Source organism: Emys orbicularis, chromosome 1, assembly GCF_028017835.1.
Source record: "Emys orbicularis isolate rEmyOrb1 chromosome 1, rEmyOrb1.hap1, whole genome shotgun sequence".
Classification (NCBI taxonomy): domain Eukaryota; kingdom Metazoa; phylum Chordata; order Testudines; family Emydidae; genus Emys; species Emys orbicularis.
Window position 1 is genome coordinate 235,501,177 of NC_088683.1, and position 26,984 is coordinate 235,528,160.

Consider the following 26,984-nt stretch of genomic DNA (forward strand, 5'->3'; position numbering starts at 1 on the left):
CAGCAGGATTTTAACCCCAGATTTTCAGCATTGCAGCACAACCTTCTACCACTTGAGCTAATGGACTAACTACTTTAGCTGGTAACAGGAGAAGCTGTTACCCCCTGTGCACCAGCCACTAACACTGAAATAATAGGTTAAAGATGTTGCATATGGAGGAGTAGCCCCTATTTATAGAAAACAGAGCCAAGAGCAAATATTTGTCAGACTCTCTCTGAGAGACAACATGGCTAAGTGGCTGAGAACTGGTCTGTCATATTAGAGATCTGGGTTCTCTACGCTGTGTGTGGAACCCATAAGGTTCTAACTACTAAGGTCTGTGAAAGGCAAAGCACTACTAAAATCAATTAGTAGAAGAAATTAGCCTAGAACCCATTTTCTCCTGGTTGCCAATACAGCACATATTCATCTAGGACAAAGGGTATTTTGCTGGTGGAAAGCAGCAGCAGTATGATGATGGTTCATTTTGTCGGTGTCCTACTCAGGGTTCAAACTGGGGTAAAAATAAGCAAAAAGCAGTGCTATTTTCCTGAACTCCGCCCACTTGGAAGGATAAAATAGGATGCCATTCTTAGGAAACTGTGCAGCTGTTCAAAGTATGAATGTATTCCACTCTGCTGGGCTCCTCAGGCTTGCCTGCTTTTCAGTGTGGTTCAGGTACACCCATGACATTCAGGCATAGACACAATAAGTATGTGCTTAGGGCCCCAGGTTTGAGAGTCATATGCTGACATCAGAATCCCAGCTTTCATTTAAAAATATGATGTTTCAAATGCTCATGATTGTGCAGAAAAATCTTGAAAAAATGATTTAAGTATTATTAGTGAAGCAGTGTCTGCCTCAGTCTAAACACAGACGGCAGCAGAGTTAGGAGCAGCAACCGCTGGGGAGGAAGGCAAGTGGCCTCGCATTCACTGCCAAAGCAGAACATAGTCCTCCACCAGCCTTATATCCTGAGTGTCCAAATGGGATGAGGGGCCTGGCCATACTGAGGGCAAGGACCCTGGCTGGGTGTACAGCTCGGCCTACCTAAGAAACAAAGCTTGCGACCCTCTCATTATTTCACTTACAGAATTTGTTTTTTTGGTTACCATTATCGCTACAGAGACAAATACAGCAGTAGGAGCACTATTTAGCCTCTAATACAAAATTGCCAGCTAGAATCTCATTATAAAATCTTTATTTCTAGTGGTGGCCTGTAATTACAGTAACTTGGACACAGGAGTCCTGAGTTTTATCTCTCAGTTTTTGTTGTTTGAACAGGTCATGGATGACTGACAGGGCCAGTTCAACTAAACAGGGATCCTAAAGTTGTGTGTGCCTCTCCCCCATGTATTCTTACACCTTCAGATCTGAAGATGGCATATTGTGAATGGCTTGGAGAGAGCAAGTTTGCAGCATCCCAAAGTGGTGCAAGCACTTGTTTCACAGAGCCAGCTGTCCCCAGGTTGCTCTGCAGGGTCTCCCCATAGCCTACGTCTTCTTAACTTTCAGGCCTCAGCTCTTCTCCCAGAATGAGCAGCTGGCACAGCAGCAGTTGCTAAACACATGCCATCTGACTAGCTGCTCCTCAGGGACCTTCTCCCCTCCTAAATCCCAAACTGCTGCTGTTCTTTTTACTGTCTGCCTAGCCAACTGCTTATCCAAAACTAAGCCCCCAAATTTACTGCATGCTAACCCATGCCTTGTTGGTTGATACAGACCTAACATGGCCTCCTCACTCCCTCTGTGAAATTTTATTGGAGAGCACAGTACCAGGTATTACCACTCCCCAAAATAGAGAAAGCCCAAACAGCCATGTGACCTGCTGTATGACTGCTTCCTGGGTGCCCCAAGAAAAGGCTACAAATGTTAGTAAAACTCCCTCAGTTTAAAATTACTGCAATGGTTATGCCGGGAATGGACAAACTATGGCTCAAGAGACCAAACTCAGACTGCAGAGAAATATGATGTGACTTTTGTGGCTTGCCTCATTTAATACAATAATGTGCTCTCTTCTCAGGCCAAGAGGGAGGTGGCACGAGAGGATCTGTAGTCTCTTCAGGACACACCTCCATACTAAAGTTGGGGCTTGAGAGACTTACACCCGACTAAGGAATTTAGCCACACAATTTCAATGGAAGCAGCTAAATCCCCTATATAGCTTTGGAAATCTAAACCAGGGAAGCCACACTGTTTCATTGATCTTAACTGGGTGCAGCCTCAAGGCACCTGGCTAGCTGGTAATGTGGGCAAAGCTTTGGCACCCTGCTCAAAGCAGAAGGCGCACACCGCTTCATTTTATGATGCCTTGCTGAGTCTGCAGTTCGGTAAAGCTTGTTTAGTCTTGTACAGGGAGACGACACAACACTGACTATGCCAGCACTGTAGCACGTACCTCCAATATGTAAGGTTTACATAATAACCGTTCTGACTATGCCCATGCTTTAATAGTTTTCTGGAATGATGCTGTCACAGTTCTGTCCTATTACAACTGTTGGGTGAACATCATGCAAGAGCATTATTCTAACCAAAGTCTACCTGAACACCGGACAACGGGCGCCGTGCTTTTGCTTACTTATTGCATGTGCCCCATTCTCCTCTCCATTCACAGTGGCTTCTCCATTCTTTGGTGTGTTGTGCTGGGAAACAACTGTCGTGGTTGCTGCCGTCGTCGCTGTCGCGGCTGCTGCTGCTGCCGTTGCTGCCGCTGCCGCACTGGCTTGTTGCTGAGCTAGTTTCTCTCTGAATGCCTGTTGCCTGGTCTGTACCACGTCAGGCATCACAGCGTCGATCAGAGACAGTGACTCTATGGGCCTGCCATCAAATACTGTACCATCCTGAGGAACAAAATAAACAGGGGGGAAATTTCAGGCTTAGTATCTCCCCAGTGGAGAAAGGTCTGTAGAGAGGGGAACATCAAAGAGAAACCAGACATATGAGTAGTGTGAGGTTACAGGACTTGGATATGACCAAAAAGTCAGAACACTGGAGCTTATGTAGAAATACCGAATGTGGATGGATAATCGGTTGAGAGGGTATGTAAATTCAGGCACATAAGCATTTGAATTTATAAAAGAAAACAGAGTTATGCAAAGCTTAATTATCTAAATCTTGCTAGAAATTTTTCCCTTGATTTTATATTCCAAAATAAAAGGGTCAAGGACTATGTAGAGACACAGACAGGGGTCAAATTGAGAGGGCGTGTAAATTCTCTGTGCATTTTGATAAATAGTGAAATAGTAAATGTTGGCAATTATCTTTTCATAATTAGACTTCAGGGATAATGCACCATTGAGATTAATGGAAAAGTTCACACTTCTCTGAGCTATTGTTTTGGGCTCCCTGCAGACCCAGAGATAAACATCATTACAGCAGTTAACATTTGGTTCCCATTTTGAAGGTTATCTTCATGACCACAAGTGGTAGAGATTTAATTTTTTAAAATATGAAAGCAAGGGTGCAAGCTATCCCAATTTGACTCTTGGAAATAGATGTGACCCAGCAGCAGCAGATTTCTAAAATGGCAATATACAGTGGTGAGAGATTGGGTGGGGAGGTGGTAAAATGAAGTAGCTGGGAAACAATTCTCACTTTATAATACCCCTCCCCCCCACTACCATAACAAATTAAAAATTGAAATCTAAAGATAACCATTTGGCTGGCTAGTATGGACTTGTTGGAACTATCATTTTCAGCCTTTGTCATCCCGCCTTCCCCGCAAGATATGCATACTAGTTCAAACCAGATTTTCCAGAGACCAACAGACAAAGAAGAGACTTTTGGATAAATAACCTGAGTTTAAATTGATTCGGGGCCTTTTTTCTGATCCAGCAAATGAACAAGATTTCTGGTCCACTGAAGGCCCCAATCCTTAGGGAAGGTTGGAAGGACTTGGCATACTGAGGCCTAATACGACAGGGTGCTTTTTCTGAGCTGAAGCTATTATGACTTTGTAACCCCAAGGTAATGCTTAGGGTGGGAGGATTGAAGGACTTATCCTGCCAGAATCCATATTAAGGCGTAGGTTCCTGATAAGCTCATTAGCATGCATGCAGGTTCTTTTACTGTTTTTAAAATGTTTTCTCTGAAGTGCTTTTTACCTTAAGAATAAAATAGGCTTGCTTAGCTATATCTTTGTAGTACTTATATCTGCTCACAATCACTATCAGACTCTGAAGAGAAAAAAGTGGGTGTCCTTGGGCAATCTGTCCATGCTGGGACAGTGAAGGCAGGGAACTGTGAAGCCTGGAAATTCCTCAGTCAGAAGGGAGTGAGATTTGGGTCTCCAACCAAGACAGGCAATAGCTGGGGAGCTGGATGCCTGAGAATGGGTGCCCTTCCTGGACCACTGAGGGGAAATACAGGTGCAGCTTCCTTGAATTGTGACATGTGGCATATGAAACTTTTAACTGAAGGCACATAGGGATTGATTCTATATTTACTGAAGGCAATGGCAACGCTCCCATTGACGTTCATTGTGGAGGATCTGTGCTAAGTAGGGTTGCCAATTTTGTAGTTGAACAAAACCAAATACCCTAGCCCCACCCTTTCCCTGAGGCTCTGCCCCCCGCTCACTACATTCCTCCTCCCTCAGTGGCTCGCTCCCCCCCACCATCACTCACTTTCACTGGGCTGGGGCAGAGGGTTGGGGTGCGGGAGCGGGTGAGGGCTCTAACTGGGTGTGCAGGCTCTGGGGTGGAGTTAGAAATTAGGGGTTCAGGGTGCAGGAGGGGGCTCTGGGCTGGGAGTAGGGGTGCAGGAGAGGGTGAGGGCTCCAGGGTAGGGCTGGGGATGAGAGATGGGGATGTAGGAGGGGGCTTCAGGCTGGGGCTGAGGGATTTGGAGTGTGGGAGGGGGCTACGGGTTGAGGCGGGGTTTGGGGTGCAGGAGGGGGTGAGGGCTCTGGGGTTGGGCCCGGGAATGAGGGGTTCAAGGTGTGGGAGGGGGCTCTGGGTGCGGGCTCTGAGGTGGGGACGGAGATGAGGGGTTTGCGGCGCAGGAGGGTGCTCTGGGTTTGGGAGTGGGCTCAGGGCTGAGGCAGGGGGTTGGGGCATGAGCTTACCTTGGGCAGCTCCTGGTCAGTGGTGCAGCAGGGGGCTAAGGCAGGCTACCTTCCTGTCCTGGCACCGTGCCCTGGAACAGCCAGCAGGTCCGGGTCCTAGGCGAGGGGGGCCAGGAGGCTCCACACGCCACTCTTGTCCGCAAGCACACACACACACACCCCCTCCCATTGGCTAGGACCCCTGGTCACCTTAGTGCTAAGAGCACCACAGTCTTAACAAGGCCTCTGTTTCTGCACGCAGAATATTGTGGGCACAATAATGGTCATTACTGTAGATGTCTAAGAACTTACTAACTACTTGCTGATGTAGTTGGATACTTAGAAATATATGTCTAGCATAATTGCAGGCATAAAAAATGAAGTTGGAATATAAAACTGAGGCCCGTTACTGTACATAGAATTTTAGAATCAGATCCGTGTCCCTAATTTTGTTCCAGAATGGAGACAAGGGACTTAAAAGCTGTAACAGGCAAGGAGCGGAGGATTCGCCATAGTGCAGGGGTGTCCTTGGCAGGCACAAGACAGTAGAGGAGGCATGCTGGCTTGGGAAGGAGACATTTCTTCCCACCACACAGTAGAGAAGGGGCATATTGGTTGCTTTCTTATCAGGGCGGGTGCAAGGATGTTTCGCGCCCTAGGCGAAACTTCCACCTTGCGCCCCCCCTCCGCTCTAAGGCGCCCCCCCCGCGGCAGCTCCCCCCCGCACCCTGAGGCGCCCCCCCTCCGCCCTGAGGCGCCCCCCCGCGGCAGCTCCCCCCGGCTGCCGTGCGACAGCTCCCCGCCCCAGCTCACCTCTGCTCTGCCTCCTCCCCGAGCACGCCATTGCCGCTCCACTTCTCCCGCCTACCAGGCTTGCGGTGCCAATCAGCTGTTTGGCGCCGCAAGCCTGGGAGGGAGAGAAGCAGAGCGGGACGGCATGCTCGGGGAGGAGGCGGAGCAGAGGTGAGTGGGGGCGGGGAGTTTCCCTGCGTGCCGCCCCCCCCCCTTACTTGCTGCAGGCGGCCCTCCCCGCATTCCCCTGCCCCAGCTCCCTCCGCCTAAATGCCGACGACGACCAGGGCGGCCGAAGATCCGGCCGCTGCGGTCGCCGCCGAAGGACCTGAAATGCCGCCCCCCAAATGCTAGTGCCCTAGGCGACCGCCTAGGTCGCCTAATGGGTTGCACCGGCCCTGTTTCTTATTACTTTTTGCTTGTGTTGCCTTTTTAGATTGTAAGCTCCCTCTCTTTAAAACAACCACCAGCAAAAATAGATGATCATTGCTGGCATGAAAGTAAATGCTGAGGCCTTTTAGGTCTAGCTCTAACCTTCTTTGAATGGCATAATTGGCAATGCCATTATAATATAGCATTCCAATTCCCTCTAAGTTTTGTGTGCTATTGAGCATTTCAGAACTCGGTGTCTTTGTGTGAGCATTTAAGTATGAAGTGCAAAAACAATTCATTAAAATAAATGTGAAAAAATTATATTTGCAATTATAAAGCACAATTATATTAAGGGACATGAAATTGGAGATAAACTTATTAAATAAATTAAATAGCACAATTGGACAAGTGAATTCATAATTAGTGTTTTCAGTTTGAATAAGTTAAAAACACAGTGAAGCATACAAAAATGTGATTATCGGTGTTTTAAAAAAAGTATAAAAGCACCATAAATCTTGCAACAGTGTACATATTTTTAGAGCATTTTCCCTATTTGTGCTGTGATCCGGAATAAGATCCACTTGGAATGACTCTTGCATTAGCACAGAGGCCAAACTGTCAAGGGTGATGTCCATAGGTGCCAGGGTCCACCCACCTTGATCCAATTGCAACATGTTTTGCAGCATCCAACTGCAAAATGTTAAGTGGCAGAAAACCAAAACAAATCCCTATGGGTGTTTTATTATTACAAATACATCAATGTGTAATTTGGCATTAATCTCAAATACCATTGCTTTTATATTAAAAAAAAAGATAACTGCTAAATATTGCTGGTTCGTTCTATTGAGAGAGTAAAATAAACATAACATTTTTACCTCTAAAAATGAGTGATATACAACCATGCCCTATATTATAGAATACAAGCGCTTCCTCACCCTCTTTCCCCCCGTCCTTTTGTTCTCACCCCTGCTGCTCAGGCACAAGCATTTTACAGTCAAAAGAAATGATAGCTTTCATATGAATTAATATATATTAAAGATTCCCACCACCCACGTATTACCTGACAGAGGTAAAAATGTTCCCCTCCCTGTTTTAAAAAAATATTTATTAGCTTGGGAATTATAATGGATTTTTCCACGACTACTCAAGGTGCATGGGGGGGGGGGGGGGAGAGTGAATGTGCACATGGGAAATTATTATTTATCTAGAATCAAGATCTTGCTTAATTAAAAGTATACATGGTGAGTATTGTGTAATATAGTAAGACCTGGCTTGTCTCATTTCCTTTTGCTGTGGCACCATGTTCTTAAGTTAGGCAGGGCAGAACTACTGGACTTTCCTGTGTAGTCCCTTTGTTTCACTGAACTGTCCACCTTGTTGGGAGCTTGCAGGTTGATGGATTCAACAGCAGAGTCAGGATTAGACCTCAGGAATGTCTTGATTCTTTTGCCTGGCTCAGTCACACCATTTGGCCACATGTCTTTTCTAGGGCTTGATCCAAAAGCCCATTGAAATCAATGGGAATCTTTCCATTGACTTCAATGGGTTTTGGATCAGGCCCCTAGCACTTGCTGGAAGTCCTATCTGCTAACAGAGTATACAATCGAAGTTTTACGATACAATTCAGACTTTCCCCATTGAATGCTTGTGGTTTTGAAAACAGAAACACTTTTTTTTTTTTAAAGGACATATATTTTCTTATGCACCATAAGGCTCCCTGAGTATTTAACTTCTTTACTTAGGCACCAGTAACATCAAAAAAATCCATCCTCCAAGCTATAATTGCAAATTCAGGGGCGGCTCTAGATTTTTTGCCGCCCAAAGCATGGCAGGCAGGTGGCTTTCGGCGGCATGCCTGCGGGAGGTCCCCAGTCCCACGGATTCGGCGGCGCGCCTGCAGGAGGTCCGCTGGTCCTGCAGCTTAGGCATACCCACCGCCGAATTGCCACCGAATCCGCAGGACCGGCGGAGCTCCGGCAAGGCTGCCTGCCTGCCGCCCTCATAGGGACCGGCAGGGCGCCCCCAGTGGCTTGCCGCCCCAGGCACGCGCTTGGAGCGCTGGTGCCTGGAGCTGCCACTGTGGAAATGGAAAGTATCGTAGAGCCTTTTCAGGTGCTTCTGTGGGGGGAAATGTATTAAAATGAAGCTAATCTCCAGACACCTCAGACGCTGTCTCATGTTCATCTGACCTGTTGAGTTCAACCGAAAATGTGTGATTTCATATGCCACCTTCTAGCACGTTTGTAAATTGCAAAAGTGCACTTCCCGCTTGTGGCAATGAGTGTACTCACTTCATTGATGCTGATCTCAGCCTCCACATACTGCAGGCCTTTCTGAAGAATAGAGATGAGGGCAGCAGGTGGCACTAGTGTTCCATTGATGTTGGACTGACTAATGTGGCTTTCGATACCAAATGTAAAGGCCGAATGGGAGAAACCTGAAAGCAAGAAAGGAAGCCATGATATGAAATCTGAACTCATCAACATGATAGGCACCCTTTTCAATCTAAAAATATACTGTTTTAAACTGTGAAAGGCACTGACACATAAATGGAAAAATATAGTTTGATTGCATTAGGTCAGTTAGGTTAACAGAGCCATCTTACTGTTTCTTCTTCCCCTCCTCTCCAACTACATTTAATTTGTAAACAAAATTTATACAGAAATGAAAAGCTTTCATGATCAGTGTTCAAGTAAAAAATATTCCTATTAAAACAACTCATGCTGGTGGCAAGTGCAGCTACTAAAAATTTGACTCGAATCTTCTGTTTCCTCTCTAATTTAGTATCAAGCTTTTCCAAAGCCAAATACTTTAATCTTTATCATTGCACAGGTTGCATTTGGCCAAGGCATACTTGCAGCTCACACAGGGGAGCCATTCTCTTTCAGAAGATAAGAAATACTCAATTCTCTGCCCACAGCTCTGATTACTGACTATAATCTGAAACGCAGAGCTTAGTCATTATCATATGAAACAACAACAAAAAGACGGAGGCCACTCTCATGGATCTATTTTCTGGAAGTGAACAGTAATAGCAAAAATAATGAATTGGAATGTATCACATCACAGATGACAAGCCAATTCACTGGCACTACTCCTCAGTTAACCATAAGCCTTTCTCGTCCCCATTTCATTTTTGTCATCTTCCTAGGAAACAGCTGATAATAAAGCACTCTGCATCTCAAATTAAAGGATTTAGCGGATAAACTTTGAAAGAAGGAGCTGCAGTTTAATCACTAGGGGAAACTAGTCAGAACTGCTGCTTTGTGCAAGAACAAGCATTACAACTTGGAAAAGTACCTGGACTGTGCATGTGAGTGGACATGCGGGAGGGGGAAGGGAGAACAGGATGTAGATATAACTGTAGGAACCCATTTATCACCGCATTGTCTCCAGAGCATTAATCTAACATTAAAAGCCTTGAGGAAACCACCATTGCCATGTCTCAAACAGGAAAACCCTCACACTCTCCGCCGACTAGACGACTGGGAGAAGAGAACAGCAGCTCTCAAATGAAAATACTTCCGTTATACATATCTACACCTCTTCCCCCTGTCAACAGTGGTTTAATTTACAGTTTTGTCCGTTAAGGGATTTCCCCCCATATCAATATTCTGTCCAACTATGTGTGGGGAGCGGGAGGGGACTATGGAGTTATTCCAGAATTTCAGGAGGGATGCTCTCTCTCTCTCTTCGAAAGATTATTTTGGCAACCAATCCAACCAACTATGATCCCAGTTAGTTGGATCAGTAGCAAAAAGAAACTCAGAAATACAATCTCCCCAGCCCCCTCAGACATCCCCCCACTGAAATTGAAATATTTGCTTTTTAAAGTTCCTCGCCTTCCCTCCACCCCCATTCTGTTATTTGTCTTCCCTTCCCCCTCATCTTGACTTCTGCCACTGTCTCCACATGTTGCCCCATGCTCCCCGTCCCTTTTGGGTGTCGACGTGTATGCTGAAGAGGTTCAGCTCTGGCTACAAGCCTAGTTCTGAAAAAGAATAATGCGTGAAGTAAAGCACAGAACTGAGTGATCTTATTTATATCGCCCTGGTCCTTTGCTACTCTGTCCTGCCCTTCTCTTGTTTATTTGGTACCTGACCACCCATCAGATTAGATTGTAAGCTCTGCAGGGCAAGGACTTTTTCTTATTTGTTCTGTCAAACGTGTAAAGCACATTTCTGGCTGGTGCAAAAATAAGTAAATAAATAATAATAAAGTGAACCTGTGCTGGAGTGTGTCAGTCCAGAGCCCTGGTCTCATAACAGAGTCACGTAACACTGAAATCTCCACATCTATGGTGTGTGACTATCCAATATTACCCAAACAGGTCCTACTTTATTTTAAATTTGTGCACATTATAACATTATTTTTTAAAGTCGGCTCTTTTTAGAATGGTGTCATTGATTTCATGGCCAATCTACTCATGCACTCATAAATGGAGAGTAATCAGGTGACTAAACTGTGGGTCAAAAGGCATTAAAGTTCACACAGAAGTTACGCTGTGATCCTGACAGGTAAGGATTTTGTAAGTGGTCTCCGGCTAAATCAAAGGACAGGCAGCATTAAAACTCCAAACCACCAAACCCTGGAGCAACAGATGTAAAGCTACTAGTGTAAATGTACACTAGGTTTCATTTTAACTACACTTTTACACCTGTTATTGCATCCTCTTTTCTGTTGGCAGGCTGAGGGATATATCTTGGGCCAGCAGACTGTAGGCTATAATTTGGGCCTGCAGCTAATCACCTTGCTCAATACTGAGGGACATGACACATCATTGAAGGCTGCTAACTCATCATCACCTGCTCGAACATGAAAATGCACTTATTCACCATGCAGAAGTCACATTAATACACACAGCTTCAAGGTTTTCATTTTACATCCTGAAAATATTAGGCAGGGGAAGGGACTTGAAACATGGATTTAAAAACAGATGTTTGGCTTCTAGCTTATATAAATGTATAGCATCTCTGCAGATGTTTAAATAACATACCATTACAAAAGCAACTGCGAGACAACAAAACAAAACAGTCATAGCTAGGGCATCATTGAAAAAGCAATATTCAATCTTTTGAGCATCAGCAAGACAGCTTTCCTAATCTTTTAACAAATAAGACTGTAGTGTGAAAATCAAGGAGTTTATCAAACAAAGGTAGGCTGAATGAACAATATCTGATGTCATAATCCCTTTTAGAACAGTCTTGAAATTAAACTGTATATTTTAAAGAAGAAAAAAAATTCTCTCCTAGTTTCCTGTACTTCTCCAGCAACATTTTATAAAATCAACAGGGAAATGGACATTTTATACAGTGTATGCTTTTGAAGTATAACTCTCACAACAGGAAAACTGAATGAAGCTGCACAAATGTCAGAGTTCCAATGACATCGTAAATCACTTGAGCTTTGCTTTTATGGTTACCAGATGTCATCAGATCTCTTTGATGTCTGTGTACAGTATTATATAGTAGTGTTGTATCTCTCTATATTTCAGCCATACACAGAGAAGATCTCCATTAAACAAAGGCAAGTTTCAAAGGTTAGCTATTTAAATGGTCATGTTACATGGAGTTAACTTGGCCCCTCTTCTAAGGTTCAGAAACCCACATTAAGGAGCTAAAAGCCAAGAAACTGGAACACCACCCCCTCTGATGACTGTATGCAGACTGTTGAGGCAGTTGGGGAGGGGGAGAGCAGAGACAGAATGTGCTCTGCAAATGGTAGATATGATTTGATGGGGACAATGTGAATTTGTAATTGACTGAAACCAGACACACTGTCACAGTACTGAATAAAGCAGGAGAGAAAAGTTGTTGAATCTGTGGGCTTGGCTACATAGTGACACTCAGGAAAATCAATCCAAATTAACTAAAGGTGTGAATTTAAAGTGGATTAGTTAAACTGCATTAAACCCCTGTGGAGATATTCATAAGTAGCCATAATTTGGTTTAGTTTAATTGAAATAAAACTAAACCAAATTAAGGCCACTTAAATTCTGAATGAGGCCATGTCTACATTACAAAATTAAGTCGATCTAACTTGCATCAGCATACAGTTTCCACAGTAACTACATCGCTTGTGCATGACTATACTTTGCTCCTTGTATCAGTGGTGCGCGTCCTTACCGCCCATGGAGGTGGAGTTAGGAAGTCGGCACAGCAGGACATTTATATCGTCAGGAGCAAAATTTAAGTGTAGACACTTCTATAGTTAGGTCGACATAAAGCTGCCTTGCACCAAGCTAACTCTGTAGTGTAAACCAGACCTGAGAGTGTCCACACAGGGTTTAATGCACTTTAACTAAACCACTTAAAATTCACACTGAGTGTCCCTGTGTATTATTTCCCATAAACTAGATTTAATTTTCATCATTGCAATAATTCCGCATTGTTCTATAAATTATTATTAATTTGTTATCTTGTACCACCAAGGAAATGGGACCATGTTGTGTTAATTCCTACACAGATGCATAGCAAGAAATGTGGATCCTCTGAGGTAGTGACTCCATAAAGAGGTAAGAACAGTCAAATGGAGGGAGAGGGGGAATATAATGCCATACACTAGTTTCTTTCTGCCTCTCCTTCTCCCAGTTGAACAGGCTTGTCATCTGTGAGTGACACACTCCAATTCATTATGTTGCTATTACTGTTTGCTTCCAGAAAACAGACCCATCGGAGTGTTGTCCTACTCTTCTAATTTTTTTTTTTTTTGGCCATATTGTGAAAAGAGGAGAAAAGGTAAACAATCAAAATATGCGTAATTTATATATACATTATATACACCTTTTAAAAAACACAGCAGCTCTACATGGCAGCTCCTTAATATAGCCATTATTAGTTAGCTGATATCTTGTAGGAATCATGGAAGAACTGGGCCTTGAAAAAGGATTTGATGGAGGACAAGATAACGGGCTTAGAATGAATGCAATGGAAACAGAATTTAAAAAAAAAACCCTAAAAATGTTAATATAAGGGCTACTTTGAAACAATGCATATTCCCTAATTCACACCAAAAATATATCTGTCTGACAATTGCACAAAATTCATGTTTTAGTCATTTTGCTTCATCCACAGAAAGTGAGATGAACATGAATTTTCCTCTAAATTGGTTATACATTTTCCCATTGAATATGGTACTTCTTAAAACAGTTTTTGTATGTGATATTAAAGGGACCAGGTATGTCAATTAGCTGTTGCCTTTTTAATTAACACAATTCTGTTCTTCGTCTGTAACCTGGCCACGTTGCAAGCTTTTGGGGGCAAAGATCTTGTCATCTTAAATTGCCTGTAATACACCTCGCACACTTTTGGAACAACAGCAATGCATTTCCAAAACACAGACACAATTGTGGGACAGAGTTATGCTGCCATGGCAATCTAAGTGAGAATTCCCTCCCTTCTGTGGATTTAGGTCTCAGCTGAAATGTGAGGTAAGGATTTTTACTTATAAACATACAAACGAGGTGCTTTTGAGTATTATCTGTCCTAGCTGGTCTAGCAATCATAAATTCAAGTAGCTGACATATATTAAGAGCGCCTTTCTCTTTCTGACTCCTTTAACTCTGTAAATAGCTGTCTTGTGTGACTTACTATCTTACACTACAACAGCTATTGTACATTCTGCTGCACTTGGATGGGTGTACAAGATGACAATTCCTCTTTGGAAGCAGTAGCTTCTGAAGCATCACAGGCCAGGTCTGCCATTGTGGGTAGGGTTACCATACGTCCGGATTTCCCGGGACATGTCCGGCTTTTTGGTACTCAAATCCACGTCCGGGGGGAACTGCCAAAAAGCCGGACATGTCCGGGGAAATAGGGAGGCAGCATAAGCCAGGGTCCGCCTGGCCCCAGCACGACCCGCCGGGTCCCCAGCGCAGCCCAGCCGCCCAGCTACATTGTAGCGAGCTCGGGCGGGGGAAGGGGGGGGCGCAGCCGCAGAAGGCAGCGAAGGGGCCGCTGCTGCCCCCGGAGGCCGGGCGGACCGCGCGCCCCAGCCGAGGGGACTCCCCGGCCACTGGGGGACCCTTCCTGTGGCCCCATCACCCTGCGGGGCAGGGAGTGCGGCGTGTGCTGGGGCTGCAGGGACCCGCGCTGCCCCGGTCGCCGCTGAGCATCCGAAGCCCCCGCCAGGCAGAGGCTGCCGGGGGAGCGGGGGAGCAGGGCAGACGTGGGGGTGCAGAGGCTGCAGGGCGAGGAGGAGCAGGGCAGGCAGGGGTATAGAGGCTGTAGGGGCAGGGGGGCGCAGGGGCAGGACAGATGGGGGCGCAGGGGCTGCAGGGTGAGTGGGGAGCAGGGGGCACAGAGGCTGCAGGGGCGGGGGGGTGCAGGGCAAGGAGGAGCAGGGCAGGCAGGGGCATAGAGGCTGCAGGGGCAGGGGGGCGCAGGGGCAGGGCAGGTGGGGGGCGCAGAGGCTGCAGGAGTGGGGGGGGGTGCAGGGGATGCAGGGCCAGTGGGCAGCAGGGGGCACAGAGGCTGCAGGAGCGGGGGTGTGTGTGCAGGGGCTGCAGGGCGAGTGGAGAGCAGGGAAGCACTTAGCAACCCCCAACCAAGATCAGAGCGGGAGGGAGGAGGGGGAATGTGGGGTGCTCAGAGGAGGGGGCAGAGTTGGGGCAGGGACTTTGGGGAAAGGGTTGGAATGGGGGCGGAGTTGGGGCGGGGCTGGGGGCAGGACCGGGGCCCCGTGGAGTGTCCTCTTTTTTAAATGTTTGAATATGGTAACCCTAATTGTGGGGATCCTGGTTAGAGCTGGCTGAATTATTTGCTTAGTGTAGTTCTTGTTTCTGTTTGTGAACTCCTCCAGAGCCGGCTAAATTTATTTACCACAATTTTCAAATAGCTTATAAAAACAAGTTTTAGCCTCTAGGTTTTTTGCAAACTGTTCATTTTAATTATTCACAACGTGTGACTTGTCACCTCAGCACTGTTACTGCTCCCTGACTGAATGACATGGAGAACAAGGAATTATTACCACCAAAATGTGCATCGTTTCTACTGAATATTCTTGTGACGGACCAAACGCCAGGTGTTTGTATGAAAAGGAGTCATTCTCCAAACATTTGGGAATAAAAACCCATTTTCACAAATATTTATATAACTCATACTAACGAGGTGGTTCTTCATATGGAGATTTGTGTGGCTGTTCCTGCTTTTGCATTAGTGATCCTAGTCCTTTAGCTGAAACAGTAAAGGCTGATGCTTTTAGATCCAGAGGTCCTGCACAGACCACCTGGATTTGTTACATTTGTTAATAATGGGGAGGGGAAAGGGGGGAAAGGGGAAGAACGAACTCTGTCAAACTGAGCAGCCACTTGGAATATAAATGAATATTTGCCACACTCTTTTAGTTGGGTTTAACCAGCTCTAATCATAGTTAAGATAATTTTTAAAATCTTGGTTTATTTTTATTTATTGAGACCATACTTTTTCACTAAACCCCCATCCCATTTCTTCCTTTCCTCTTCCCCTAGATAGCATATTTATTCCCTTAAAAGCAATTTGACAGGTAGGGGATACAAAAAAGAGCAGGGTTACAAAATGGTTTTAAAATAACACTGGTTTTAAAATGGCTCTGGTTTGCACGTTCCTGGCAATTTGGGGATTCTGAGTGCATGAATATTTTTTTAAAGCAGCACAAGCACTGGCACCAAGACTGTGAATTTAACTGTTGTAAAAAATTGTGCAAGAGTGGAATGTGTATTAGGAAGTTGGCTAGTACCACAGGTTGCAGAAAAAAAAAAATCTGGGTATGAGGGGGTAAAAGAGCCGTCTTTATTTCCATAAATAGGCCTATGTGCAAATCTCACGAAGGATTTAGACGTATCAAGTAGAGGCATTCTGTAGAATTACAAGTGAATCAAAAGAAAGTGGCATTCAGAAGGACAAGACAGCCCACACAGTCCCATCTGCAGCTTAACTGTGTCCCCAAACCCTGAGTAACTCCAAAGCTGCCAGCACAACCGCTTGCGGAGCCTGCCAAGGGCCCAGATGCAACTTCTGGAAAAATATCTTCCACAGTTTGACACCTGGGTCTTGGGAGTTACATCTCAGAGGAAGGAAGGGAAGGAAGAATTGTGTGATGTGATGCTTAGAAATAAATAAGAGTCTTGCTACCACAAATGGGGTGAGGGGGAGGCACTGAAAGAATAACTAATTAGAAGCATACACAAATGATGAAAATAAGTATTTTGAAGGGTTACTGGGGCAGGGAGGTGAAAAGCAGGTATATCAACTACTTATTTGCAAAGTACAAGCCAGCGCTTGTAATCAGAGCTGGGCAAATAACGGATTTTTTGGTTTGCTGGCAGTTCCAATTAAAAAAAAAAAAAAAAAAGTCAGTTTAGTTTGAACTGGAAATTCCAAAAATGCCAGTGAATTGAAAAAGTCCATTTGGGGGTTAAACAAAACCTGTCCTTCGACCCAAGACATTTTGCTTCCAGGCATTTTTAAAGCACCAGATTCACAAAACAGCTGGAGGAGGCATACCCAGTGGTTAGGACACTCACTTGGGATGGGGGAGACCAGGGTTGGAATTCCTGCTCTGGAGAAGGGACTTGAGGCCAGGTCTTCCCTCTCCCAAGGCAGTGCCCTCCCAGGCTATTATGGGGTGAATCTCTCTTCATCTGTCCTGGTGAAGCTGTTCCACTGGAGCAGGTCTTTGAAGTCGGACGTTCCCCAGAAGAGTGACCGAACTGCCAGACGATAGTCATTCACTTTTTCCCTGACCCAGTCATATGTTGTATTATCAATGACATTTACTAGCAGAACTGTAGTTTTGATTCTGATTAAATCTCTATTTATCACAGGACAATTATGGAGGCATTGAATATACTCTCCTTCAGAGCGGAGTGTGAGTAAATTGGTGGCATCACAAGTGGAACCCTGGTATCGCTAAGAGATTATTTACATACGGTTAATATCATTCTGCTGCCTCGAGCCACTGCATGTGTTCTGTTTTAATGCAGACAGTTTAAAGGTGGGCACAGATCCTAAACCGCATCTTGTTTATTATTCACAGCAGACTCCGATTTTTCTCCAAGTTGAGCTTTTTTCATTCTGGGTAATATGTCCTAGAGTGCCTCTCTCTATTTCAGCAGTGCCTGCTTATTTTTGAAGACTTACCTTAGTGATTACATAAAGGACTTAACAAGTACACACATTAGCAATGTAAAATAAGAACTGCAGTCAAAATATATTTTTAGAAAATCAGCTGAACAATAGGGCATGCACATTTGTATTAAGATTAGGGTTACTGAACCATTAAAATGATTTCCAGAACCCTGGGAAATGGGTCCTGTATTACAAGTTCTTTCATAGTCCCTAGGAAATATAAAGAAAGGATCCTACGCTGTAGTTTATGTCAGCTGCCAAAATTACAGTGTGCATAGTGGCCTACTAAGTTTTGTAGAAGCAATTATTCACAAATATTAAAAGTTACACCCTTTTCCTTAGATATTTGACCTGCTCAGCATCTGCCAAGAATTCAGAGGGAAACTCTGCAACCCCAAATTATTTTATGATGTGCCAAAGAATGCTTTGGGCAGGGATTGTCTTTGTGAAGCAGGAAAATATGTTGGAAAAGATTAATAAAACTTGGAAATGATCTTTTGATGAGCAGTATTTGGCTTTTACCATTTAAATCTATTTGAGAAATATGATACAGGGAGGAGGCAGGACAAGGAAAATGGAAAGAGGTTTTTTTGTTTTGTTTTAAAAAATAAAGCTTGAAATAATTCTATCTTTTAATCACGCCATATAAATTAGCCTGACAATCTGTAATTAAATGTCAACACTGATCTGACATTTTAATGCAACTATTTATGCAAATCGGCAAGATTTGCAATCTTCTCCAACGGCCACTCCAAAAAAGTCATCCTCTCTTATTACATTAATAATATCATCATCTTCCAGACCTGTCCTCTGAACCAATGGTCAAAGGAGAGGATGTGTATCATTTCAAGACTCATTTTTAGGCAATGGAGATCATATTTAGCATGTTTTGCTCTAAGCTGTGTTCTTCCGTCAGTTACAATAACCACCTGCAAGCAGCAGTGAAAAGGACATTGCTGTTGACACTCAGTAATGAACAAGCAAGGCTTTCAACACTGAGATGGTTTCTACAGATGGTCACCATGGACTTTTCAGTTCCCAAGATAGCAAGGTCAGATCTACACTACAAACATTTGCTGGCATAGCAGAGGTGTGGTGAGGCATGACTTGTGACCAACACAGTTGTGCCAGCAAAAGCCCCTACTATAGATATAGTTATACTAGCAAAACTGTGCTTTTGCCAGTATAGCGTATTTTGCTAGGGGAAGGGCGGGGTAGGAGAGGGATGGGCAAGGTAGCTGGAATAAGATATACACCTCTACCCCGATATAACGCCACCCGATATAACACAAATTCGGATACAACGCGGTAAAGCAGTGCTCCGGGGGGGCGGGGCTGCGCGCTCCGGCAGATCAAATCAAGTTCGATATATCGCGGTTTCACCTATAACGCGGTAAGATTTTTTGGCTCCCGAGGACAGCGTTATATCGAGGTAGAGGTGTACTGGCAAATGTGCATTATTGCAAGTGTGAGCTGCATCCACTTTGCTGGTATAATATACCTATGCTGTCAAAACCTTTCAAGCGTAGGCCTGATCTAAAACTTTTCCCCAAAATTGATACTGTAATTTCCCCCCATGCCTATGATATTCAGTAAACCCTTTTATTTATTCAGCAAGTCCTTCTAAAATGTCTCAAGTCAATAATTTATTCAATACAACACAATAGATACATCTTCATTAGAGCCTAATAATTTACAATGTCTAATTTAAAAATGTCTACAAACTTGCTTGGAATTATGGGTAAAAAAGCACATCTGAAAAGGGGTACAATTGTTTGTGTTCTTCTGTCTTAAAAATGACCATACATGCTCAGATCTGACACTGTATACCAAGACACAGGCCAAAGAGAATTTAAAACAGCCAAGTTTGTAAATCTGTGAAATGATTCAGAAGGAAATACTGACTAAGTAGGGCCTTGCGAATGGCAGAAGAACAGGATACTCAGTGTATTTCTTTTCCTTTACCAGAACTTGCTAAATTCTGAATTGCTTTCCTTACCCTACATTTTAATATGCCTTCCTGATGCAAAATGGATAAGAGTGAAGGAAGACATGCAGTGGGACAAGTTTTCAAAATTTGCAAAACATGTATTTACTCATATGGGCATTTGTACATATGAAATACATATTTGGGAACATAAGTAATACAGTTTACATACATAACGTTCATTATTTTTCACCCCAATACATACAAAATGGCATGGGTATACAGATAATTAGTTTCCTCCGAAAACTTAACCAGAACAAGGAATGACCAAACTGCTATGCTTCTGTATCTACAGACACAAAAAAAATTGTCCTTTGTTTTGTTAAATGTGGTGTTTGGATTTCATAACAGTACTATTGATATACTGCCTCTCTATGTTGTCAGCCTATGAAAAAAGTGCACACTGTGATCATGATTCTCACATTATTTCATGTGACATAAAGGTGTTGTCAGCATAAAAGCCAAATTGCTTTTTATCTACAAGAGGTTGGCAAAATGCATTAGAGAAAAATTGCATGTTTAGACCAAACCATTTCACATCTGGATCCAAACCTGACTTTGATCATAAGTGAAATGAGCTTGACTTCTAATTGCACTTCTGGATCTTTTAAATGTATTTCATATTTTCAGAGTGAATAAAGACGGTGGCAAGCAGAGTGAGGAATTATGGATAGTAATAAAGTTCTAAACTGAGAAATAATGTTTATTTCCCATTAGTTAAATAAATAAGCTATAAATTAGAATGAAAATACATCTGTAAGGGCTATGTGATGTGCTATGAGACACTAGAACATCAAAATTTATCAGGCAGTGTAATGATGAAGTACCCTTTTCATTTAAAAGGGACATCAACTGAAAAAAACACATTTCTGTCTGAAAAATTTGCACTGCTACTATTACAAGTAATGCCCAAGATTACTATATTTGGGGGGGAAAAAGTTGAAAGTCTTTCATTTTTAACTATGTACTTTTGACAATACTTTGAATACAGCCAGTTTTACGGTCCCCAATGTACTGTATAGTCCGTTTCCCTTAGTTTTAAAAAAGATAATAGAAGCAAAGGAGGGAGAGAGGGGAAGTCTTGTCAATGTTTTCAGAGGAGTTAAAAAAAGACTATATAAAGCATAATCTAACAGAAAATATTTCTTTTTAATTAGCCAATTTATAAAAATCCAATTGACCGTTTCTCTTTAAATAATCAGGTCAGTTATTGGGAGACATATCTATTTGAACTAATGCTGATTTTGTTCCATTCCTCAAGTATTGTTTTCCAAAATCGCAGATACAACATCTGTTCTAAGAACACTAAGGGCTCTGTGCATCTGAAATAACCCCTGGAAGGTCACAAATCTTGGCTCTACATCAAGCCGCTTATTCATCAGAAATTTGGCTCATCTGCAGAAGCAATTCTCTTTTCACTGAGTAGGTTGGGCCAATGGAAAATGAGACATCATGTAAATAAGCCTGTTCACCCATAGACCAGCTCTCTGCTAAATCACGACAACTAAAAATTGACGTCACATTGCCACGAAGGCTAGTTTTAACACTTGAAAAGTTGGATTCACCATCTCATTCTTGTTGTCCAGATACTCAGAATAAGTAACTAACTCCTGGCCCACTCTCCACCCTTATCTAGTTCTGCACCTTTATCTCACACTTTGATCAAATAAAATAGACGCTACTCAACATTTTTGCAGTGCCTTCAACCAGAGGACTTCAGCGTGCTTTACAAATATTAATGAACAAAAAACCTCAACACCCCATGTGAGGCAGGGTAAGTATTATTACCCTCAGTTTACAGGTGGGGAAACTGAGGCACATAGCAGTTTAGTTCTGGTCTAAACACAGTTTTTGTACTGATATAGCTGTCAATTAGAGCTGTATTGTTTTACCAAAATAATAAACACAGCATAACCCCTCGTGTGGACACAGATATCCTGCTTTATTTATTAATTATTATTTTATTATTATCTATTTGCATTACTGCAGTGCCAAAGAGACCTAGTCATGGACAAGAAATAGGTTACGCACTGTACAACACAGAACAAAAAGATGGAATAAGCTATATCAGCATATAAGCACATTTATATTGGTATAACTGAGCCCATGCTAGGGAGGTTGTACTGCTGTAACTACACTGGCATAGTCATATAATAGTATGACTTTTGTGTGTAGACAAGGCCTAAGTGACTGAAAACAATATGTAATTAAGTTCTTTTCTAGAGAGCTCTCTTGTCCTTTTCACTGTAATTTGGAGGCTTCAAAAGACGTGACTAGTACATGTTGAAATGTAGCAGCTGATATGAGCTTTGTACATGCACCAGGTAAATTCAGCAGCACTTGAGTAACATTGTTTAAAAGCATATTTATAGAGAGGCTCTTTAAAAGGTCTTTGAAGCTAATGAATAGAATTGGGGTGGAAATCATCATCAGCAGACTTCGTAAGTATGAGAACAGTGCACTATTTTTGTGGTCACAGTGGTCCAGTACCTTGACTGACCTATGCTTCTTATATAATACATTATTCTTCAAGGTGTGTATTTTAATAATTTTGTCAAAATCCATACACTATATATTTCCTGTTCAACTTGCAGTACAGTCTTCCTGATTTGCAAAGGATGAGGCAGGTAACTATGAAGCAAATGTAGCTGACCTACATACACCAATATTTTTTATTATTATTCTATGCTATGCTTCATCTGAGGTATTTTGAGTAAATATGCACTTTTCATAAAAATTACGAACTCTGTGGTATACACAGTAGTTCACAGCACTCTAAATGCTATAAATATGTACCTAAGCATACAGAAAAATGTATGTTCTTTTATTTGAGAAACTGTATGTGATCATGTAATTTAAGATTGTGTCATATGACATAAACTCAAAGGGGACAGAGTATTAATCTACCTTTAAATATTTCCTAACTTTCAAGATCTTAGCTGTTGACCCGTAACATTTAATTTTTGCATAAAATGTCAAAGTTTAAAAAAAATTAAAAGAACATTAAAAAAAAAAAAAAAGGTGCTTCCCTCTCCAAGGCTTTGAAGTTCTGATGGCTTTCAAGAAATTGTAAGGAGCACATAGATATACTATAATCTTGAACTATTTAAATTGACAACATTAGAACTCCCTGTTCCATTAACTTTATGAGATCTGTAAAGAAAATATTCCCGTGCACCTTAGGAACTCCATAGGGGGAAGTGTGCCCCTCTAGTTCACCTTAGAAGGTTTACAGGAAGGAGCCCTTCTCCCACATATACAAGTTTAAACTCATAACAGGGCCTTGCGGTTTCTATGATCTGCAAAATCCCCTTTTATTGCATAACTTTTGCCTCAGTCTAAGCTTTAAATAACAGAGAAATTCCTAGCCCTTATGATTGCAAAAAAATCTCTCTAACATGAGCCAAACACACAACACCACATTGCTGTTTTCTTGAGTTTCCGAACAGAAAATTTAAAACAGCTATAAGACACAAGCTACCCTGTTCACCTTCGCTGAGGAGGAGCGAGTAACTATTCTGAAGTTGAACGGTAAATATTCAAACATCAGCACCTAACAATTTCACTGCTGATCATTTTAGCAAAATCATCCAGTGAATGTTTCTATCCCACCATCAAGTTGGATGCCGTGGCAGATACTGATTGTACTCTGAAGAGTCTGGTATCAACCTTTGGGCAGACAAAGCATGGAAAACTTCAGGTTGAAAGGGAAAAGTTTCAGAAAGCTACGAGTGTAAGAATGGAAACTGTTATGCAACCTTAACTATGACAGTCACTGCCAGGCAGCTGCTATGATTTTTTTTGTTTTTTTAAGCAGTATAAGCCAGAGATAGATAGGGAAGTAATTTTAGGGCAGCAAAATCGTATTGTGGAACAAACTGAAGTGAAGGAACATCAGAAAAGAGCATTAGAAGCCAGAAGAGGAACACAAATCAATAAATAAAAATTATTCATTTTGAAATAGTTTTAAGAAATTGTAAGTGACAAGTGGCTGGGCCGTAGGGACAAAAAAAAAGCCTTATTTTGCTGCATTTGTGCCAAGTATGGATTTGTCACTCATATCTGAAGGCTTGGGTTCAGTTTAGAGTATTTAGGTTAAACATATGAGACAGAATTAATGCAAGTCTCAGATATACCAATGCACCTGGATTTTCAATTTCTACTTCTCCTCACCATTCAGTTTGCCACTGGAATTCTTTTAATCACAACACATGTCTCTCATTGCATTGTTCTGATGTCCTTTCTGGAATGTAAATAATCATCTGTTCTGTTTTGGGCAGTCATGGCAGCATGTGGGAACTCTATATTCTGGATTCTAAGTGGTTGTGTGGTATTGCAACTCCTTCATTCTAGAAGAAACTAATAGCAAGTCTCTGTAACTTTAGTAAGCAAGGTCAACATTTTCACACGTGGGTACATAAAGTTAAGCCCTTAAATTAGTATTTAGGCACCTAAACATAAAGTAACCCAATTTTCTGAGGTCCTGAGTACCCACAAATCCCAGTGAACTCAACCAGGGCTAGCGATGCTCAGCCCCTTTGAAAATCAGGTGCCTAAATATGGATTTAGAAGCTTGGAGTTTGAAAATTTTGGCCTGAGCTTTTCATTTTCATGTGCAGTTCTCAGAAGTATTTTCTACTGGTTGGGGGAGAAAAATACACACACAGTGCTACACTTGGGAAAAAAGTAATGGAGGAGTGTGGAAGCACTAGAAATCTACTGGGTACCTGGAGGGGAGCAGAGCTGTAGCTAAATATTTTTGGAATCTGTGGGACACAGAGCGTAAGCAGACACTGTCCATTCTGGGAAACAGGGGGTACCTATTAAACATTACAAAAAAACAGGGATTCCACGAAAAGCTTAAGACAAATATTTGAGGGTCCTATTAATAAATTTGTTTTCTGGTAAAGATAAGTAACATGTAACAACACTATTATGCCACTGATGAACCATCTCACAGATTCAACATTGATAGGACAGCCCCTAGAGAAGCACTTTATGCTCTATATTTTTAGATACCCTCCTTTCAAAAAAGAACTGAAATGTCAAAATTTGATTTCCTGGGAAATTTTACAAGTCACAGAAGTTTATTTTTTAATTTTTGGTAAACCTACTATCAAATGCCTGTTATATATTTAAGGCATCTAGTGCATTGGTGGGTTGACACTGTAACTGTAGAGTAGATAAGACCTATATGTTTTTCATATTTATAAAGGAAGAAATAAATAGACTCATAGACTCATAGACTTTAAGGTCAGAAGGGACCAATATGGTCATCTAGTCTGACCTCCCGCATGATGCAGGCCACAAAAGCTGACCCATCCACACAGAATCTTCCAGCCTGCGACCCCTGCCCTATGCTGCGGAGGAAGGCGAAAAACCTCCAGGGCCTCTGCCAATCTACCCTGGAGGAAAATTCCTTCCCGACCCCAAATATGGCGATCAGTAGAACCCCGAGCATACAGGCAAGATTCTACAGCCGGACCCTCATTTTACCCGCGATGGCACGTTAATGCCTAATTGACTAAAATCACGTTATCCCATCAAACCATTCCCTCCATAAACTTATCAAGCCTAATCTTGAAGCCAGAGAGGTCTTTCGCCCCCCACCGTTTCCCTCGGAAGGCTGTTCCAAAATTTCACCCCTCTGACGGTTAGAAACCTTCGTCTAATTTCAAGCCTAAACTTCCCCACGGCCAGTTTATATCCATTCGTTCTCGTGTCCACATTAGTACTGAGCTGAAATAATTCCTCTCCCTCCTTGGTATTAATCCCTTTGATATATTTAAAGAGAGCAATCATATCCCCCCTCAGCCTTCTTTTGGTTAGGCTAAACAAACCGAGCTCCTCGAGTCTCCTTTCATAGGAAAGGTTTTCCATTCCTCGGATCATCCTAGTGGCCCTTCTCTGTACCCGTTCCAGTTTGAGTTCATCCTTTTTAAACATAGGAGACCAGAACTGCACACAGTACTCCAAATGAGGTCTCACCAGCGCCTTGTATAACGGAAGCAGCACCTCCCTGTCCCTACTAGAAATACCTCGCCTAACGCATCCCAAGATCGCATTAGCTTTTTTCACAGCCACGTCACATTGCCGACTCATAGTCATCCTGCGATCAACCAGGACTCCGAGGTCCTTCTCCTCCTCCGTCACTTCCAACCTATGCGTCCCCAGGTTATAACTAAAATTCTTGTTAGTCATCCCTAAATGCATCACCTTACACTTCTCACTATTAAATCTCATCCTATTACTATTACTCCAATTTACAAGGTCATCCAAGTCTCCCTGCAGAATATCCCGATCCTTCTCCGAATTGGCAATACCTCCCAACTTTGTGTCATCCGCAAACTTTATCAGCCCACTCCTACATTCGGTTCCGAGGTCAGTAATGAATAGATTAAATAAAATCGGGCCCAAAACCGAACCTTGAGGAACCCCACTGGTGACCTCCCTCCAACCTGACAGTTCACCTTTCAGTACCACCCGCTGCAGTCTCCCCTTTAACCAGTTCTTTATCCACCTCTGGATTTTCATATCGATCCCCATCTTTTCTAATTTAACCAATAATTCCTCATGCGGCACAGTATCAAAAGCTTTACTAAAATCGAGGTATATTAGATCCACCGCATTTCCTTTATCTAGAAGGTCTGTTACTTTCTCAAAGAAGGAGATCAGGTTGGTTTGGCACGATCTGCCTTTCGTAAACCCATGTTGTAATTTGTCCCAATTGCCATTCACCTCAAGGTCCTCAACTACTTTCTCCTTCAAAATTTTTTCCAAGACCTTGCATACTACAGAAGTTAAACTAACAGGCCTGTAGTTACCCGGGTCACTTTTTTCCCCCTTCTTGAAAATAGGAACCACATTAGCTATTTTCCAGTCCAACGGTACCACCCCCGAGTTTACAGATTCATTAAAAATTATCGCTAAGGGGCTTGCAATTTCTCGTGCCAGCTCCTTCAATATTCTAGGATGAAGATCATCCGGTCCGCCCGATTTAGTCCCATTTAGCTGGTCAAGTTTGGCTTCCACCTCTGATACTGTAACGTCAATCGCCCCTCCTCTATTCCCCTCTGTCCTGCTCCCTCTATTCCTAAGCCCTTCATTAGCCTTATTAAAGACCGACGCAAAATATTCATTTAGATATTGTGCCATGCCTAGATTATCCTTAATCTCCACTCCATCTACATTCTTCAGCGGTCCCACTTCCTCTTTCTGTGTTTTCTTCCTATTTATATGGCTATAAAACCTCTTACTATTGGATTTAATTCCCCTCGCGAGGTCCAACTCTACACGGCTTTTGGCCTTTCTCACCGCATCCCTACATGCTCTGACCTCAATAAGGTAGCATAGCATCTCTAAGATACAGCCTTTCATATCCATTCACACAGCCAAAGCTATTGTCCAGGTTCTCATAATCTCATATCTCAATTACTGAAACGACCTTTTTTCTGGCCTTGCCCCACTCATATCTGTTCAGAATGCTGTTGCAGAGATCATTCTCCTAGAACATTGCTTTGACCATGGCTACCCCTTCTCTATAGCATCAAACAAAAGCTACTTGTCTTCACCGCCAAGACCCTACATGGCCTATCCCCACCCTATCTACCATCTCTCATTCACTATCACAACGTCGACTCCCACCTCTGATTGGCCAACAATGCCAGCCTACATCACTGACTTGTTAATTTTCAAGAAAGCACCC

At 42.8% G+C, this 26,984-nt stretch overlaps 1 protein-coding gene across 1 annotated transcript in view; it reads right to left on the bottom strand.

The window, feature by feature from the left end:
- Nucleotides 1–26,984, bottom strand: part of TBL1X (transducin beta like 1 X-linked) — a 265,679-nt gene that overhangs the window by 26,717 nt on the left and 211,978 nt on the right. Inside the window, exons 4-5 of the mRNA XM_065413092.1 lie at nt 8,479–8,624; nt 2,558–2,819 (exon numbers count right to left, since the gene is read on the bottom strand). Of these exons, the coding sequence (XP_065269164.1) occupies nt 2,558–2,819; nt 8,479–8,624 (408 nt within the window). The remainder of the gene's footprint in view (nt 1–2,557; nt 2,820–8,478; nt 8,625–26,984) is intronic.